The sequence below is a fragment of the Crotalus tigris genome, unplaced genomic scaffold (genome assembly GCF_016545835.1).
Source record: "Crotalus tigris isolate CLP2741 ecotype Arizona unplaced genomic scaffold, ASM1654583v1 scf7180000019276.598803, whole genome shotgun sequence".
Classification (NCBI taxonomy): Eukaryota; Metazoa; Chordata; class Lepidosauria; order Squamata; family Viperidae; genus Crotalus; species Crotalus tigris.
In genome coordinates, this window is record NW_024097468.1 from 6886 (window position 1) to 24336 (window position 17451).

The 17451-nt window shown below is 53.2% G+C and overlaps 1 protein-coding gene across 2 annotated transcripts; it reads left to right on the top strand.

Moving 5' to 3' along the window:
* The first annotated feature begins 360 nt into the window (after positions 1 to 360).
* DNAJB5 (DnaJ heat shock protein family (Hsp40) member B5) lies at positions 361 to 12412 on the top strand. 2 transcript variants are annotated; one of them, XM_039361484.1, is made up of 4 exons: positions 361 to 519; positions 2785 to 3029; positions 6295 to 6899; positions 10552 to 12412. In XM_039361484.1, exons 2-4 carry the CDS (start codon positions 2819 to 2821, stop codon positions 10783 to 10785), a joined length of 1050 nt encoding a protein of 349 aa, XP_039217418.1. In that variant the 5' UTR covers positions 361 to 519; positions 2785 to 2818; the 3' UTR covers positions 10786 to 12412. The 2 variants fall into 2 exon arrangements, with proteins under 2 accessions (XP_039217418.1, XP_039217417.1); XM_039361483.1 differs by lacking the exon at positions 361 to 519 and adding an exon at positions 626 to 768.
* Positions 12413 to 17451: the final 5039 nt, after the last annotated feature.

The window sequence follows — 17451 nt, forward strand, 5'->3', positions numbered from 1 at the left end:
TCTTACGAACCCGGCAGGTCGCAAGGCCTCCCTTCCACGTGGCCCGAAACCCCGCCCACCGAGGAGGTGGCACCCGCCCCTCGCCCTCCTTTGTGACGTCACGGGGCTTCCAGAAGGCTCCCGCGGGCTTTCCTTCGGAAGTCAAGCGGAGCGCCGGCAGCCAATCGGAGCAGCGCGCGCGGGCCGGGGGCGGAGAGGGAAGGGCCGGACGGCTCGCCCCCGTCTCCTAGAAACCAATGCCAGCGGAGAATGGGCGGGATCGGCGGCGGCGAGACCAATGGGAGCGGAGGAGCGCGGCCCGTCTCGGGAGGCGGGGGGCCGAGGCGGGCGGGGGGGCGTGGCCCGCTCGGCCTTCCCCTCTTCTCCGAAGGGAATGGGCCCCGGATGAGACGGGCGGCGCCCGAAGCCAATAGCGCGCTGGGGGCGGTGCTGGCGCGCCGTTGCTAGGCGAGGGTGGGCTCCCAGTCCGCTAGTTGCCCCGGCTCGGCCGAGCGGGCGGCGGCGGCGGCGAGGAAGGAGGTGAGAAAGGCGGAGGCGGAAAGCTACGCGCGGGCGGGCTGGCGAGCGGGCGGTGAGTGGCGGCGGCGGAGGGGCCGGGCTGGGCTGGGCCGGCGCCGCCTCCTCGGCAGGTGCCGGCGGGGCGGGCGGGCTCGGATGCTGCGGCGGGGGCGGCGGATACGCTGCTCGGCATTCCTCGCCAGCCCCGCGCCGCACTCGCCGCTGCTCCGCCATGCCCGCCGTCCTGCTTTTCTGGAGCCGCCTAGAGAGGTAGGGCGCCGGCACTCGACTCGCCGCCACGCGGAGGCTCCCCGGCCGGTCCGGACAGCCGCTGCCCCGGCGGGTCCCAGCCCCGCGCCCCGCGTCTCGCCCGCTCGGGCTGCCCTGCCCGGACAGCGGACCCCTCGGAGCCCCCGCCGGGGGAGATGGGGGTCGGGGGCGGCAGGCTTCCCTTCCCCATGGGTTGCGGGAGGTAGGTCTCAGCGCCCCCCCCCCTTTTCCAGCGGCCGCTTTCGAGGCTGGCGCTGGGGCGGCCCGGGGCTCCAGGCGGAGAGGGGGGGGGCGAGCCGGGCACCCCTTCCCGGCCACCTCTGCGTCCGCTGTCCCGGGACCGCCGGGGGTCGTCCGGGCAGGGCATCGGGACCGATCACAATTGGGGCGGGGGGCGCCGGGCGACCCGCGAGGCTGTAAGCTTTCCCGTCGCCTGACGTCCGGCAGCCCCACGCAGGAGAGGCGCTGCCAGGTTGGGTCGGGGGCTACTTCTGAGCGCCCCAGTTCAGGTCGCCTTTTTTCCCCGGACGCCCAATGATGCCATTCAGGTGCCCCCCCTCCCCCAGCCCCGTCTTCATTGGTGCCGCTTTTGTGCCCCGGTTGGATCTGTCCTGTCCCCATTCGGGAGCTGGACTCTTCCCTCCCTAGCCCTCCCCTGTGTGTGTGTGTGTGTGTGTGTGTGTTGGGACCCTTTGCTGCCGCCCCACCTGCCAGAAGATTATTTCCGGCTCCTGATCTCATCAATTAACTTTGGGAATTCTTGCTTTCTGTGTCAGTGATGGCTTTGGCGTCACTCGCTGCCTCCCCCGAGCAGAGGTGGCATACGGAGAGTGGCATTCACCCCCCCCCCGCGCCCCGCCAGGCTGCGCTGGATGCTGGGCTTAGCTGGGGAGCAACCAGGGGCGGCGGGGGGGGGGAACTGGGCCAGCAGTGGGGGCTGGTGTGGCTGGCTTGGTGGGACTGGGCTCTCCACAGAGAATGGCTTCACTTCCTTTGTGCCTGGGGTCCTCAAGTTGGCACTCTCCACAAGGGCTGGATTGCAGCACCCATCATCCCAGTCTAAGCTGGAGTGGAAGAGCAGGGCATACTACCTGTGTGTCTGTGTGTGTGTGTGTGTGTGTGAAATGGGTCCTCTACTGAAGTGACAAAAGCAGGATTGGAAGGTGTACTGTGGGCTAACAGACCTGACTGTTTGGGTTTGTGTGACTGTATGTGTGTGTGTGTGTGTGTGTGGAGGTTTCCTATCCTTTCAAATTTCTGAAATTCAGCAAAACGGTGAATTCAACACTGGGAGCTTTTTTTTGGTGCCCCTTTCTGGGGTTTGTTGCCCCAATGAGAGGATGGGAGAGATTCAGTGGCATTCTGGAGCTGAGGGTGCAGATCTGTTTGACTTGACTGTCTCCAGAGGTGGGTTGGGGGCTCTGCAGTGCCTCCAGGGGAGCCTCAACCCCCCCTCCCAGCAGGCTGGGCTGGCTTGGCCGGAGAGGGTTGGAGCTTACTGGCCCCCAGCAGGCAGCAGCCACCCTGCCCTTCGGATTGCCAGCTGCCAGTCCTAGCGCTCTGCCCTCGGGCAGTTCTTCCCTGCGGTGGCGGGCTTTCGTTTGGGAGTTCTTTAAAAATAGCTTGCTACCATCTCAAGATGTCTCCGTCTAACAGCTCCGTCCTCTGCTGTCTCTGCCAGTACATGCTGGGAACGTGTCCCTGGGTGAACTCCCGGGCTGAGCGCTGGCTTGCTCGATCGAGGAAGGGTTCTTTTAAGGCAATCTGCTGGCGTCTCGTCTGGGGAAAAGAACCTCTTCGGCTCGGAGGCTTCCCCTGCTGCGGTGCCTTGCCTGGAAGTGGCGATGGCCGGCAGGGGCTCCAAGGGTCCCATCTGCTTCTCCTTCCCGCCTCTTTGTGGGCAGGAGCAGGCTGTCCGGGCAGGGGTCACGTGGTGCCCTTCAGAGGCCAACTCCATCGGTGCCGCCCCTTCCTGGCTCTTCTCCGATGATCTGGGTCTCTCCCTCCCTGGTGCAGGAACAAGGAGTCCACGGCTGGCACCGTCTCGGCCATGGGGAAGGACTACTACAAGGCCCTGGGGATCCAGTCGGGAGCCAATGAGGATGAGATCAAGAAGGCCTACCGCAAAATGGCCCTCAAATACCACCCGGATAAAAACAAGGACCCCCGCGCGGAGGACAAGTTCAAGGAAATCGCTGAGGCCTACGACGTGCTGAGCGACCCCAAGAAGCGGGCCGTTTATGACCAGTATGGAGAGGAAGGTGAGCAGGACTCTGATTGCTTTGGCACGCTACGCAGAACCAAAGGTTCTTTGGTCCCCCCCCCCAAACTTCTCCCTGGCCAAGGGCCCCAAGTCAGCCCCCCACATCCCCTCCCAATTCACTGTCAGGCAAAGGGACTCTTGAGGGCAGATCCAGACTCCTTTCGGCCTGGGGTGCCCCGGGCTCCTTCTGGGCTCTGAGAAGAGAAAGGTGTTGACAGGACGGGCACAGGGAAGAAAAGGCCTTTTAAGCGGCATAATGGAGGGTGTCTTCTGCTTCCTTTTCAGTCCATGCTGCTGCTGCTGTTGCTCTTGGTGTTGGTGTGTGTGTGTGTGTGTGTGTGTGTGTGTGTGTGTGTGTGTATGTTTGGACCTGAAGAGCCTTTTCCAATTTTAGTAATCCTTTCATAAGCTATCCCAGGCTGTTTGGCAGCAAGGGAGCGTGGCAACTTTGGCAGGCTGTTTTTGTTGTCGTTACCTGGCAGCTAGGAATAACTCAGGAGCCCAGGAAAAGGCATAAATTAAATAAATAAATGGGAGAACTCGGTGGTCCTGGACTTCTTCCATTTGCTAAATGGAAAACCCATAGTAAAGAATTTGGGGTACGGATGCCTGCTTGGGAAGCTTATTTTCTTGCAAATAATCAAAGGTCCCCTGTTTGAGTCAAGTTGCAAATAATCTGTTTTGTTCCCATTTTGCAGCCACAGGGAGCAGGGAAGGGGGACAGCAATAGCCAATGCCTCTGGGAGAGTCAGAGGTCAATGAAGCTGCCACCTGGCTGTAGGACCCTGTAGGACCCTTGTCTCCAGTGCCTTGTCTCCTTTTTCTACTCCACTCCTGACATTTTGGGGAGCTGGCAGCTCTTAGGGCTGGAGGGCTCCTGGGGTTGGGGCAGCCAAAGGCCTGGGGAGGGCAAGCAGAGTTGGCCTGTTCCTTGGAGAAGTTTGGGGGGGGGGCTCCAGCTTCCCGCAGGGTCTAAAAATAAAAGCTCTTTGGTCTCATCTCTGAATGCGCCTTCTAATTATGTCAGAGCAGTGACTGACAAGGCCGGATTGCTCCTGTTGCTGGTCCTAGGAAGCAAAGTGAGGTCCCCGAAGATTGGGGGGGGGGAGAGAGGGGGGAAGGGAGGAGGGGAAATCCATTCACATGTTTCTCTCTTGGAGGAATTAAATCAACAAGACCTTAGAGTTGAAGGGAGAACATGCCCCTTCCATCCTAATTTAGCCTATTAATCAGAGAATGCCCGCCTTGGGGGAGGGGTGGTGGTGGAAACATTCTGGCCACAAAGTGGGAGCCTTATATTAGTCGCAGCCCCCTCCCCTCCTTTTACCCCTCCCCTCTTTTAGCTGAGCTCTCTCCCCTTGGTCAGGGGCTGCTGCTGAACTTTTATTAAAAGCCAACAGCTGTAGGGCAGCTGCTCAAACAGTATCCAGAAATTGCTGCCCCAGACCTCAACCTTCCTCCTGGCCTTCTGCCCCCACGCCTACCCTGAAAATCTGAGGGAAGCAACCCCCCCCCCCTCCCATTTTTAACAGGCAGCTGGGCTGGGAGGAGGGCCAGGGCTGGTCTTTCTGTTGCAGCTGCTTTCCTCCACCTCTGCTTTTGGGGCTGAGTCCTTTTCATGGACGATTTGGATCGGGGTGCCTTACAGAGGTGAGAGCCCCCCCCCCCAGGAGTAGGAAGGAGAGAACGTTTATGCAGGTGCTCCAGCTTGTCTTCTGGATGCTTGTTCAAGGCACAAGGTCTCTGAGGTTTTTCAACTAACTGAAAGACAACAGGAACATGTTAAAAAAGCAAGAACTTTAGATGGAGAGAGTCCTTCCTTGCATCCGGGCAAATGTAGAAGGAGGAGAACTCTGACCTGGCTTCTTTGGGAATTGAGCAGAGATTGTCATGCAAGACCACCTGGACCCCCAAATTGAGCACGGAAACGAGGGTTGCACAAACCCCTGGGATGGCGAGCTTCCCCTTCAATTAACCTGGGCCGGACCGGTGGCTTGGTCCTTGCAGAACCTGGTCCTCCTGAGAGCCTGACTGTGCTTAGACCCTCGTGATCAGCCTCCCCTGTCCGAGATGGCCATGGGGTGGATGCCCCATAGTGTTTAATCTCAACCCCAGTGTTACAAACCTAATGAGAGAGATCAGCCAAGTGATACACAACTATTTGTCTGAAATGGTACAGGGTCTTCTGCTTGGGCATGGGGTTGGACTAGGACAAGGGTAGGCAACCTTGGCTCTTTTATGACTCGTGGACTTCAACTCCCAGAATTCCTGAGCCAGCCATGCTAAGGGGAAAGGGAGAGGCTTCCAAGCTGAGCCATGCTGGCTCAGGAATTCTGGGAGTTGAAGTCCACGAGTCATAAAAGCACCAAGGCTGCCAACCCCTGCTTTAGAGTATAGAAAGGTCAGAAAACAATATCCCATGTGAAGACCTGTGGCAAGTGCCAAATGTCTCTTCTCCACGGCTGGCTCATAAGCCTGGGCGATTACCTGCAGGCTCGGGGACTTCTACTCCCAAAATTCCTGAGCCACCATGGCTGTTGGAAACCTCTCCCTTTTCCCTCAGCATGGCTGACTCAAGAATTCTGGGAGTTGAAGTCCACGAGTCATAAAACAGCTGGGGTTGCTTACCTACGTCCTCAACCTACGACCTCAACTTACGACCGCATTTGAGCCAAAAATTTCTGTGGCTAAGCAAGACCATTGTTAAATGAATTTTGCCCCATTATACGACCTTTCCTGCCATAGTTGTTAAGCAAATCACAGCAGTTGTTACCTGCAGGCCTCTCTTTAGGGCAGTGGTAGGCAACCTTGGCTCTTTTATGACTTGTGGACTTCAACTCCCAGAATTCCTGAGCCAGCCATGCTGAGGGAAAAGGGAGAGGTTTCCAAGCTGAGCCATGCTGGCTCAGGAATTCTGGGAGTTGAAGTCCACGAGTCATAAAAGAGCCAAGGTTGCCTACCCCTGGACTAGAAGACCTCCAAAGTCCCTTCCAACTTTTGCTAGATGTGCAGCCATCCCAGGAGTTTGTGCATTCCTCATTTTCCTGCCTGAGCAGCCTGGGGGTCAAGGGCCACAGCAGGTTGAACTCCCAAAACGGGCTGGAGCAGGGCCAGGTTTTGAGGGCAGAATTGAGGTGTGGGCCCCTGCTTCTGCCCCTGAATCTTGAGGACTGTTGGCAGGCCAAGCCTGTGACTCTTCTTGCTGCAGGTCCAAGCAGCATCTCTGCTCCCTGTGGCCTTCACTGATGGTTCTTCTCTTTCAGGACTCAAAACGGGTGGTGGTCCCTCTGGACCTTCTGGAAGCACCTTCCACTACACCTTCCATGGAGACCCTCACGCCACCTTCGCCTCCTTCTTTGGGGGCTCCAACCCCTTCGACATCTTCTTCAGCAGTAGCCGATCCAGGGTCTTCAACGGCTTTGACCACGAGGACAGCATGGATGTGGACGACGATAGCGACGATCCCTTCAGTGCTTTCAGCCGTTTTGGGTTCAATGGCCTCAACGGGGTCCATCGGCGGCACCCGGAGCCCATCCACATGCGCCGGAAGGTGCAGGATCCCCCCGTGATCCACGAGCTCAAGGTTTCTCTGGAAGAAATCTACCACGGTGCCACAAAGCGGATGAAGATCACCCGCCGGCGGCTGAACCCGGACGGGCGAACGATGCGGAGCGAGGACAAGATCCTGAACATCATCATCAAGCGAGGATGGAAGGAAGGCACCAAGATCACCTTCCCCAAGGAAGGAGATGCCACCCCTGACAACATCCCAGCCGACATCGTCTTCATCCTGAAGGACAAGCCACACACTCATTTCCGTCGTGATGGGACAAACATCATCTACGTGGCCATGATCAGTCTTAAAGAGGTGGGTCCTTGGTTTGACTGGGGGGGGGGACCTTCTCTCTTGGACACGGGGCGCTGAGGCCAAATTGTGAGGCAGATGGGCAGTTAAGAAGTTTGATATATGAATAAATAAGTTGCCGGAACTCATGCAAATTGAAGAGGGCTGAGGTTGGGGGCAACTGACTCTCTCCTTTGGCTTTCCTGTGCCTTAGTTTCTTCATACATCTCCTACAACATATAGGAGGAAGAGCAGGCAAAGAAGCAGGGTAGGGGTACGTGAAGGCTCCCTCTCCCTCCCTCCCTCTCTCTCCCTCCCTCTCTCTCTCTCTCTCTCTCCCTCTCCCTCCCTCTCTCTCTCTCCCTCCCTCTCTCTCTCTCTCTCCCTCCCTCTCTCTCTCTCGGCTAAGAGTCCTCACCCATGTAATGGCACATTAATGCCTCCCTTCCTTTTGTTTAAAGACACTTCAGAGCAGTGGTTCTCAACCTTTTTAATGCTGCGACCCCCAACCGGTCGTAAATCGAGGACTACTCAACCAGTCGTAAGTCAAGGACTACTCAACTGGTGCAGCACCGTTGGCAGAATGGGACTTTTGGGGGGCTCAGCAGGGCAGAGACAGCCTGGACAATTCCTATTGGCTTTTGAAAGCCAATAGAATTAGACTCTATTCAAGAGAGTCTATTCTATTGGCTTTCAAAAGCCAATAGAATAAAAGGAAGTAGCACAGCTAAGGAAAAGGGGGGAAAAATGGCGGACTGCGTTGTTTGGCAACCCCGTGAAATGGTTGTTCGACCCCAAATGGGGTCCCGACCCATAGGTTGAGAACCACTGCTTCAGAGGGAACTGATAGAGTTCTTTGGGTCCTACTTTCCACCAAAGTAACACTGGTGTTAAGAAAAAAGTACTCTCTCCCCCTAAGGAACAGTTGCCAAGTGTGTGCAAGCTGTCCTCACCATCAGGCTGTTCTCTTTTCCACCGTTTGCTGTGTGTTCTGGGAGCTCAAAAGCCCAGATTGTGAATGGCTGCTCCTAAAGAGATTGCCAACTGTGATTTTTTCCAACTTGTGTGCGAGAGATGACGCTGTTCCTGCCACCTGGGCGCTCCTGGCTCAGTGGGATCCCCCCCCCCCCAGGTCTACCTCTAGGGAAGGGAGGTGGCGTTTGCCTTTTTAGGAGAGGGTCAATGGAGCCCCTTAAATTAAGAGGGTGGGCTACAGGCAGTCCTTGACTTATGACCACAATAGAGCCCACATTTCTGACATTTGCTAAGTGAGTTTTGCCCCCGTTTTACGACATTTCTTGCCAAATTAGTTAAATGAGTCACTGCAGTCCTTAAATTAGTCACACACTTGTTAAGTGAATCCGGCTTCCCCATTAACTTTGCTTGTCAGCACAAAAGGGGGAATCACATGACCCCTGGATGCTGCGGCCGTCATAAATACATCTGAATTTGGATCATGTGACCATAGGGATGCTGCAATGGTTGTAAGTGTGAAAAATGGTCGTAAGTCCCTTTTTTCGGTGCCGTTGTAATTTTAAATCATCACTGAATGAACTCTTATAAGTTGAAGACTACCTGTAGCGCAGCCCCTCCCTCCTCCAGCTGGGGACCGCCACTTGGCCTCTGTTTCTTCTCCGCGCTCTCTGCCGTTACCCAAAGACGCAAAACCCCTTCTCCTGAGCTGCTCTCCACTCCCAAACTCCTTGTATGCTCAGGGATTCCCCAGCTCCTTCTGACGAGTGAAGTGGGAGAGGCTGGGTGACGCGGAAGAGTAAATCTCGAGAAAGATTAACAAGTACTCAGCTCCTTTGGAAGCAGATTCCTTGCGACCTGTATGTGCTTCCAAGCTCTTGCTGCTTGGCTGCACGGCACAAGTTTGTCTTGCTCAGACAAGTGTGGAATTGAGGTGGCCGGGAGGCCGGCTGGCCAGCTGTTACTGTACAATGGCATTTGGCCATATGGCCCAGAGGGAGAACGGCCCTCATGAGCCGGCAGAGCTAGCTGGACCACAAGCAAGGCTCCCTGCTAGGAGGGAAGAGATTTCCTACCTAATCCGGATGCTGAGATTGGAATTGCTGTGTGTGGCTGAAGGGAGGTGGGCAGGAAGAATTGAACGTGGCGATGGGAGGCAAGAAGGAGACCAAGGCCTTTCTTGATAGCAGATTTAGCCTCAGGACATTTTGTTTGTGCAGAAATGAGATGTCGGGTTCCAAAAACCAAGAAAGAATCTCTGAAGCAGTTTCCGTGATCGTTCCTCACTTATAGACAGAATCTTGCCAAACTAAAGTAGACTGTTTGTACCATAAAGCATGTAGTCTGGGAACTGTTAGGGAGGAACCACCTTCACTCTCTTTCTCCTATATAAATTTATCAATCCCTGTCAGGATCCAAAAACCCTAGAAAGACACATTATGATTCTTCCAAGTAGATTTCTTTATTGTTCCTCACCTATAGACAGAATCTTGCCAAAGTAAAACAATCTACTTGCACCAATAAAGATGTACTCTAGGAACTGTTAGGAAGGAGCTGTCTTCATCCTCTTTCTCTCACGCAAACTCTCTGTGAACTGAGTTGTCTCTTACTCTTCCGGACTGCACTTCCTTCCTCCTTGGAATCCAGACCACATTCCATCACATGGAAGCCGGGGGTGGTGGGGAAATGGGGATAGTGGTATTGTCTGTTTTGGGTTTGCTGTTGATTAATCTTGCTGAGGACCTCAAGATAGTCCAGTAGGTGGTCGAGGCAGGTCTCCCATGTTTGTTGCATGTGAGTCTCTTCGGGGGGGCCTTTGGGACGAGCTGGACTCCAGACCATGACCTCTTAGGACTGTTCTTCCTTCCCAACCTGGATCACAGCTGTGCTCGCTTTTTGGCAGCTGATGGGGTCAGCTGTGGGCAAAAATAGCCTAGTTCTGTTTGGGCCCTCCTGGGCCTTGTGGAAGTTGGCAGGAGTAGCAGCGCTCCAAAGTTTCCACTTCTGGAAGTCAGCCCAGGCAGGAGAAGGGAGAAGGCCTCTGGTGGGCTTCTGCACTGCCAGCCGCAGAGGCCACTGGCTGCCCACCACCTGCCCTGACAAACAGTGGAGCCCACAGAAGGCTTGCCCCCTAGTTCTGCCTATGTCACCCAAGACCTGGGGCTACAGGAGGCCATCAAGACTCATCCTCAACTTGGTCTTGCCAGGCCTTGGCCTTGGAAGAGCTTGAGGATGGTGCCCCCAAGATGCCCTGCAGAAACTCTGCTCTAGCTTTCCTGCAGGTCAGCTTTCTGCTGGCATGGCATGGTCAGGGTTGGGCAAGGATAGCAACTTTAGGACCTGTGGATTTCAACACCCAGAATTCCTGAGCCAGCTGTGCTGGCTCAGGAATTCTGGGTGTTGAAGTCCACAGGTCCTAACGTTGCTATCAGGAATTCTGGGTGTTGAAGTCCACAGATCCTAAAGTTGCTGTGAGGAATCCTGGGAGTTGAGGTCCACAGGTCCTAACGTTGCTATCAGGAATTCTGGGTGTTGAAGTCCACAGGTCCTAAAGTTGCTGTGAGGAATCCTGGGAGTTGAAGTCCACAGGTCTTAAAGTTGCTATCATTGCCCACCCCTGATGTAGTGGCATTTATGACCTCGAGTGACCACTCTGGCTGTCCCTACAGCCATCTCACGCTGGTTCTCTCCTCTTCTCTTCCAGGCCCTGTGCGGCTGCACCGTCAACATCCCCACGGTGGATGGGCGCGTGATCCCCCTGCCCTGCAGCGACATCATCAAGCCAGGCACTGTGAAGCGGCTGCGGGGCGAGGGCCTGCCTTTCCCCAAGGTGCCCTCCCAGCGCGGAGACTTGATTGTGGAGTTCAAAGTCCGCTTCCCTGACAGAATAGCCCCCCAGACCCGCCAGATCCTCAAGCAACACCTGCCCTGCTCCTAGAGCTGCTGAGCTGGGCCTTGCCCGCCCACCTCTCTGCCAGCCAGCTTGCTCTTCGAGCAGCAGCAATACGTCATGCTGTGCCCGAGCCGCGTTGCACCTGGCCTGGGTGTCGCCCGGAGATCCTCCTGTCTCTTGCTGCAAGCCATGTCCTCTATTGCAAGGGACACCCTCTGCCCTGTCCCTCTCCTCTGGCAATATGGCTCCCTTCAAGGTCCTGTTTTTGGATTTGGTGTCCCAGCTTTGCGTGAGTCTCGGGGGTGCCCGGTCCACTCCCTGGGGACTTTCCTTCTCCAGAGCTGGGGAGGATCTCCCCAAATTTTGCCAAGGAACACCAGGGCCCTGTAAATAGAACCACCTCTTTCTCTGTTCCCTGTGCTCTTTCCGGATTGCGCTTCCTTAGAGCAGACGGTGGGGATCGCAAAGCCAGCCTCGTCCTACACAGCAGGAGCTGGACCCCCCCCTCCTGTGTTTGGCACTAAGAAGGCCCCCTCCGCTCACCTTCTGTTTCTGCGCACACAGACCCTGTGGTGTTGGCCCGATAAACCTCCAGCAAGCACGGCCCTGTTTGGGGCCACAACAAGGACCTGCCATTCAAGGGTGCTTTGGACAGAAGGACCCTCCTTGTATTCGAATAGAACTTTCATGAGGACTAACCTCTTTTTGGCTGTGTTGGCTTTTCATCTGAATTCTGGGGAAGGGCTGGTGGGGAGCAGCCCAGGATGGCTCCTTGAGGAAGGGGAGAGGGGCTACAGGGCAGCCACTGAACCCTGCAGGAGGCTGGGAGGGAGTCTTGGCGGCTGCAGTGATGGTGGGTGGCCATTGTGTGTCTCTTGGGAAGTGGGCGGAGGGACGTGAGATCTGCCTGGGTCCTGGGGGGGTCCAGGGGCTGCCTTTTTTTCTCTTTTCAGGGGGAGATTTTTCAAGAAACATTGCTTATCCTTGACAATTAAGTTGTGCTTTGGGCCAGTGCTGGTGGGGGAGGAGGGGAATATAAGGGCCCGGAGGTGCTTTTGCAAGGGAGCAACTCAATCATCTTCTCCCTCCCTCCCAAGCTAAAAATCTTGTGTCAAGACTCTTTTGGGTGGGACTTTCCACCCGTCCTTTTTATTCTGAATTTTCTCTGACTGAAAATGGAGGTGCTTCCTTTGGTTCCCCTCTGTCCGTCCCTCCCTCCCAAGGTGCCCAGCAGGTTGACCCTCCTTTGGGGTGGGTGGCGGAGACAAGCTTGACTGAACTCGGGATCGGACAGAGGCCCCGTCCACAGCCGTTTCCTGTATAGTTGTACAGACCCGAACGCTGCCCTCCTGTAAATGTGCGATGATGTGGGGTAGATGACGCAACTGCGGTGCCACCTGGAACTTGCCAGCTGTCTGGATGGTTCAGACCAGGCCTTTTTTTTTTTTGCAGCCTCCAGTATGTGTGTATGTGTGTGTGTTTTCACAATGCAAAAAAAAAACAACGTGGGCTGCTGACCAGGCAGGCCGAGACGACGAGGGTGGAGAGGGCTATGCCTTGCTGCGGTTCCCCCATTTCAAGGAGACCCCAGGTGGTTTTATAGAGTTTTTTGCAATTCCTCCTTTTGTAATGTCCTGTATTATTATTTAAAAAATAAAGTATTTTAAAAATAGGGGGTTGTGTCATCTGTTAAACTCCAGGATGCCCCCCCCCCCAGTCTTGCGAGGTTGGTGTGTCTGCAGGAGCCATGGAGGAAGACCCCCCCAGGTGGATTGGGGCTCTGGCTGTCTTGTGAGGGGGGGCAGCTGTCAGCCCACAAACAAGGGCTGGTCGGGCCCTTTGAAAGATGGGGCCACAGGCCCACAACTGTCCAGCTGCAAGGCACCCATTCCAAAACATCTTGGCCCGCAGGGGTAGGCAACCTTGGCTCTTTTATGACTCATGGACTTCAACTCCCAGAATTCCTGAGCCAGCATGGCTCAGCTTGGAAACCTCTCCCTTTCCCCTCAGCATGGGTGGCTCAGGAATTCTGGGAGTTGAAGTCCATGAGTCATAAAAGAGCCAAGGTTGCCTATCCCTGCCCTGGTCCCCCCTCCGTGAGTTATCTCATGAAAGTGCCAGCCTGGGAGGCTTTTCTTGTGGAAAAATAAAGCCTTAAAAATATAAGGACTTTTACGAAATTCCATGGGTGAAAGAGAGATCTTTATTTTTGCGCAAAAAGGTTCAGAAGTGATTTAACAATCAACAAATTTCTGAACAAGGGGGAGGGTCTAAACTAAAGCTTTATAGGTTTCTTTTTCTCAGGAACAAAGGAAGCATAGATGGAATCTTACATTGTATATGGAATCTACTTTGTGTAACATTCAGATAGTTTCTCACACGTTAGGTCCATTTCTCATGGGAATACAATGAAGGCAGTTTTTACTTTTAAACAATGTTTCTAAATACGCATTAGGTCATTCACGTACTGTTAATACAGCTTTTGGCTAACACAGCTTTCTTTTCAGAGATAATGCAGACACATGATTTTTGCTTTTAGTGATTTTTCATTATTATTATTATACTTTATTCTTCTTTATTCTATGTTATTCTATTTCTTTCCCACATTACTTTTGCGAAGTACAGGCAGTCCTTGACTTACAACGGTTCGTTTAATGACAGTTCAAACAGCTCTAAAAAAAGTGACTTATGACCGTTTTTCACACTTAAGACGGTTGCAGCATCCTCACGGTCACGTGATCAAAATTCAAATGTTTGGCAACTGATTGATATTTATGGCGGTCGCAGTGTCCCGGAATCACGTGATCCCCTTTTGCGACCTTCTGACAAGCAAAGTCAATGGGGAAGCCAGATTCACTTAACAACCATATTCCTAACTTAACAACTGCCGTGATTTGCTTAACAACTATGGCAAGAAAGGTCATATAATGGAGCAAAATTCATTTAACAATGGTCTTGCTTAGCCTCAGAAATTTTTGGCTCAAATGCGGTCGTAAGTTGAGGTCGTAGGTTGAGGACGTAGGTAAGCAACCCTGGCTGTTTTATGACTCGTGGACTTCAACTCCCAGAATTCCTGAGTCAGCCATGCTGAGGGAAAAGGGAGAGGTTTCCAACAGCCATGGTGGCTCAGGAATTCTGGGAGTAGAAGTCCACGAGTCATAAAAGAGCCAAAGTTGCCTACCCCTGACCTAGGCCCAGTCTTCTCTTCTATGCAGTCCCACAGAGGGGGGTAGGGGCCCCTCCGGGCTGCCTCTCAGGGCTGTGCTGTGGTTTGGTTTCGAAGCAGGGAGTGGGTCCAGGGCCTCTCCCTCGGCCTTCCAATCATTTCTCAGGAACGGACTGGGTCAGTGTGCCACAGGACAATGCAACCAATGCAAAAGTGAAATTAATTTCAACCGAACTATGGCCAATAATCATAAAATAAATATGTCAGTCCAGAATTACAAAGAGTTAACAATAATTTCGCCACTGATAATAAAAATAACTGAATGAAATGATTTATAGAGCGTTGAATTGTCCTGTGGCAAGATGTCCCGTGGTACATTGGCCACTGTGAGTAGCCCTAGACCAGGGGTAGGCATCCTTGGCTCTTTTATGACTGGTGGACTTCAACTCCCAGAATTCCTGAGCCAGCCATGCTGAGGGGAAAGGGAAAGGTTTTCAAGCTGAGCCATTCTGGATCAGGAATTCTGGGAGTTGAAGTCCAGAGTCATAAAAGAGCCAAGGTTGCCTACCCCTGGCCTAGACTCTCTCAGGACCACACTGTCAATTTTGGGAGAGGCAGATGGACCTGGCTTAACCTCCCGAACTCCAAAAGGCCTTCTTGCCTTCCCTGGCCAACGAACCCTTCTGGCAGCAGATCCCATCACCTGCCTCTGCTCTCCGCTGGGCTGAAAAATATCTCTAATGGATGATGACAGGAGAGGAGAGGAAAAAAAATCTTCCCAGATCTGTGCCGCTCTAATGTCATTCCCACCCCGAGCAAGCCCCCCCCCCCCGCATGCGTGGCTATGGCCTCCCTATCTTCTCCTTATAGGGCAGCTTCTCTGCCTGGGATGCTTTCCTTGCAGCTTCCTCCAAGGAAAACATCCAGGGCTGAGGGGTGAGTCAGGCCAGAAGCGTTGCAAGTGGTGGAACCCCCGAAGGGGCTTTTCGGGGGTTCTGTGTTGTCCCAGAGGAAAGGACTACGGTCAGTAGGTCACCCCCCCCCCAGGGTTCCATTCTTGGCCCAGGTGATTTAGCCTCTTTTGGCCTGACACAGAGGACGGAATGGAGAAGTGCCGATCCCCTTAGTGGAACTGGAAAATACCACAGAGGACACAAATCATGGCTCAAAATGACCTCAGAGGACTTCATCATTGAGCCAAATCAAGTAGGATGATTTTAACAGCTCCTGGGGAGGAATTGGCATGGGAAGGCAACTTCATGGGTGGGGGGGGCACTGTGGGGAGGATGACTAGCAGACCACCAGCTGAGAATGAGCAAGCAGGGTGATGCGGCAGCCAAAAGGCCAACAGAAATAAGTATCCAGCTGTAGGAGATTTGACTGCCATAATTCTGCTTTGTGCTGGTGAGACATCGGTGAGTGTCCTGCGTCCAGCTCACAGCCGTAAAAGAAGGATAGGATAGGATAGAATATAGAACAGAACAGAACAGAATAGACAATATATAATATAATATAATATAGTATAGTATAGCATAGCATAGCATAGCATAATATTATCATATCATATCATAACATCATACCATACCATACCATACCATACCAAGCAAAAAGAGACAGTTGGAAACTAGACAATAGTGATCCAGTACTGGGGGGGGGGGCGCAGTGAAGGCTCCTTCAGGAAGGGCTTCACTATTGCCTCTGTCAGGGCAGAAGTGATCTCCCTACCTTCAAGAAAATGGATACCACTGGCTGCTCCAGTTACCTTTCAGCTCTGTGGCTGCTTTCACAATCTGGTGGGGGCAATGGTGGTTCTGGGTTGAACAAAAAGTGGCTGACTCAAAGTTTGCAAGTTTTGTTTTGTGCTTCTGGGAGTTATGCACCAGGAATTATGGGAGTTATGTACCAGTATACACCAAGAATTATACACCAGTATGCACCAGGATTTTTGGGAGTTATGCATCAGTATGCACCAGGAATTCTAGGAGATGCACCAGGAATTCTGGGAGCTATGCACCAGGAATTCTGGGAGTTATGTACCAGTATACACCAAGAATTATGCACCAGTATGGACCAGGATTTCTGGGAGTTATGACCAGTATGCACCAGGAATTCTGGGAGATGCATCAGGAATTCTGGGAGCTATGCACCAGTACACACCAGGAATTCTGGGAGTTATGTACCAGTATACACCAAGAATTATACACCAGTATGCACCAGGATTTCTGGGAGTTATGCACCAGTATGCACCAGGAATTCTAGGAGATGCACCAGGAATTCTGGGAGATGCATCAGGAATTCTGGGAGCTATGCACCAATATGCACCAGGAATTCTGGGAGTTATGTACCAGAAATTCTGGGAGATGCACCAGGAATTCTGGGAGCAGTGCACCAATATGCACCAGGTATTCTGAGAGTTATGCACCAGAAATTCTGGGAGATACACCAGGAATTCTGGGAGTTATGCACCAGGAATTCTGGTAGCTATGCACTGGTATGCACCAGGAATTATAAAAGAGCCAGTTGGATGTTGTAGTTCAGGTGCTGATCTAGAAACTCAGAGATCTAAGCCTCCCTTAGGCATGAAAGCTGACTGGGAGACACTGGGGTTTTTTTTATGAGGGGGAGTGAATTGGCAGGATCTCCATTTCCCTAGGGGGGGTGGCATTGGTGCTTCCCCCAATTAATCAGTAGAAGGGCTTGTCTCCAGAAGTTTTGGGTGCTCCATCACTGGAGGTTCTTAAGAAGAGATTGGACGATCACATCTCTGGAATGGTATAGGTCTCCTACGAGCAGGGGGTTGGACTGGAAGACCTCCAAGGTCCCTTCCAGTCCTAGGATTCTTTGATCCTAAACCATTTTAAAGCAGACTAGTGGGATAATTCTGGGAGCTGAAGTCAGAGGAGATCCAACCTAGAACTGAGGAGCAATTTCCTGACAGTGAGAACAATGGATCAAGGGAGCAGCTTGCATCCCAGAGTCATGGGTTCTTCATTGCTGGAGATTCTTAAGAAAAGATGGGACAATCATTTATCTGGAATGGAATAAGGACTCCTGCCTCGGGCCTCTGGGGGATTGGACTAGAAGACCTCCAAGGTCCCTCCCAGCCCTGAGATTCATTCTTCGGTGCCTAGTGTCAGACAGACAATACAACGTCTGGCTCTTGCATTCTCGGTCCTGGTGCCCGGCTCTTCATTTAGAAAGAATAGAGGTGGAAGGGACCTTGGAGGTCTTCTAATCCAGCCCCCTGCTCAAGCAGGAGAACCTATATCATTTCAGATAAGTGACTATCTAGCAGCTCTTCTTGAAAATTTCCAGTAATGGAGCACCCATGATTTCTGGAGGCAAGCTGTTCCACTGGTTGATTGTCCTCACTGTCAGGAAGTTTCTCCTTAATTCCAGCTTGCTTCTCTCTTTGATCTATTGAAGGAAAGGTCTTCATTGTGGTTCAGTGCAAGCCGGGGATAAACAATATGGGGACTGCTTTAGAAAGAAGGTTGCAGTTTATTGAAGAGGAGAGTCAGACAGAAAGTTGGCTCTGGCAGAAA

Bases quoted from the DNA above. Each gene is read 5' to 3' on its own strand.
- DNAJB5 (XM_039361483.1), top strand. From the start codon at position 731: ATGCCCGCCGTCCTGCTTTTCTGGAGCCGCCTAGAGAG. The intron at 769-2,784 runs GTAGGGCGCCGG...TCCCTGGTGCAG, and splicing joins TTCTGGAGCCGCCTAGAGAG to GAACAAGGAGTCCACGGCTG. The intron at 6,900-10,551 runs GTGGGTCCTTGG...CTTCTCTTCCAG, and splicing joins CCATGATCAGTCTTAAAGAG to GCCCTGTGCGGCTGCACCGT.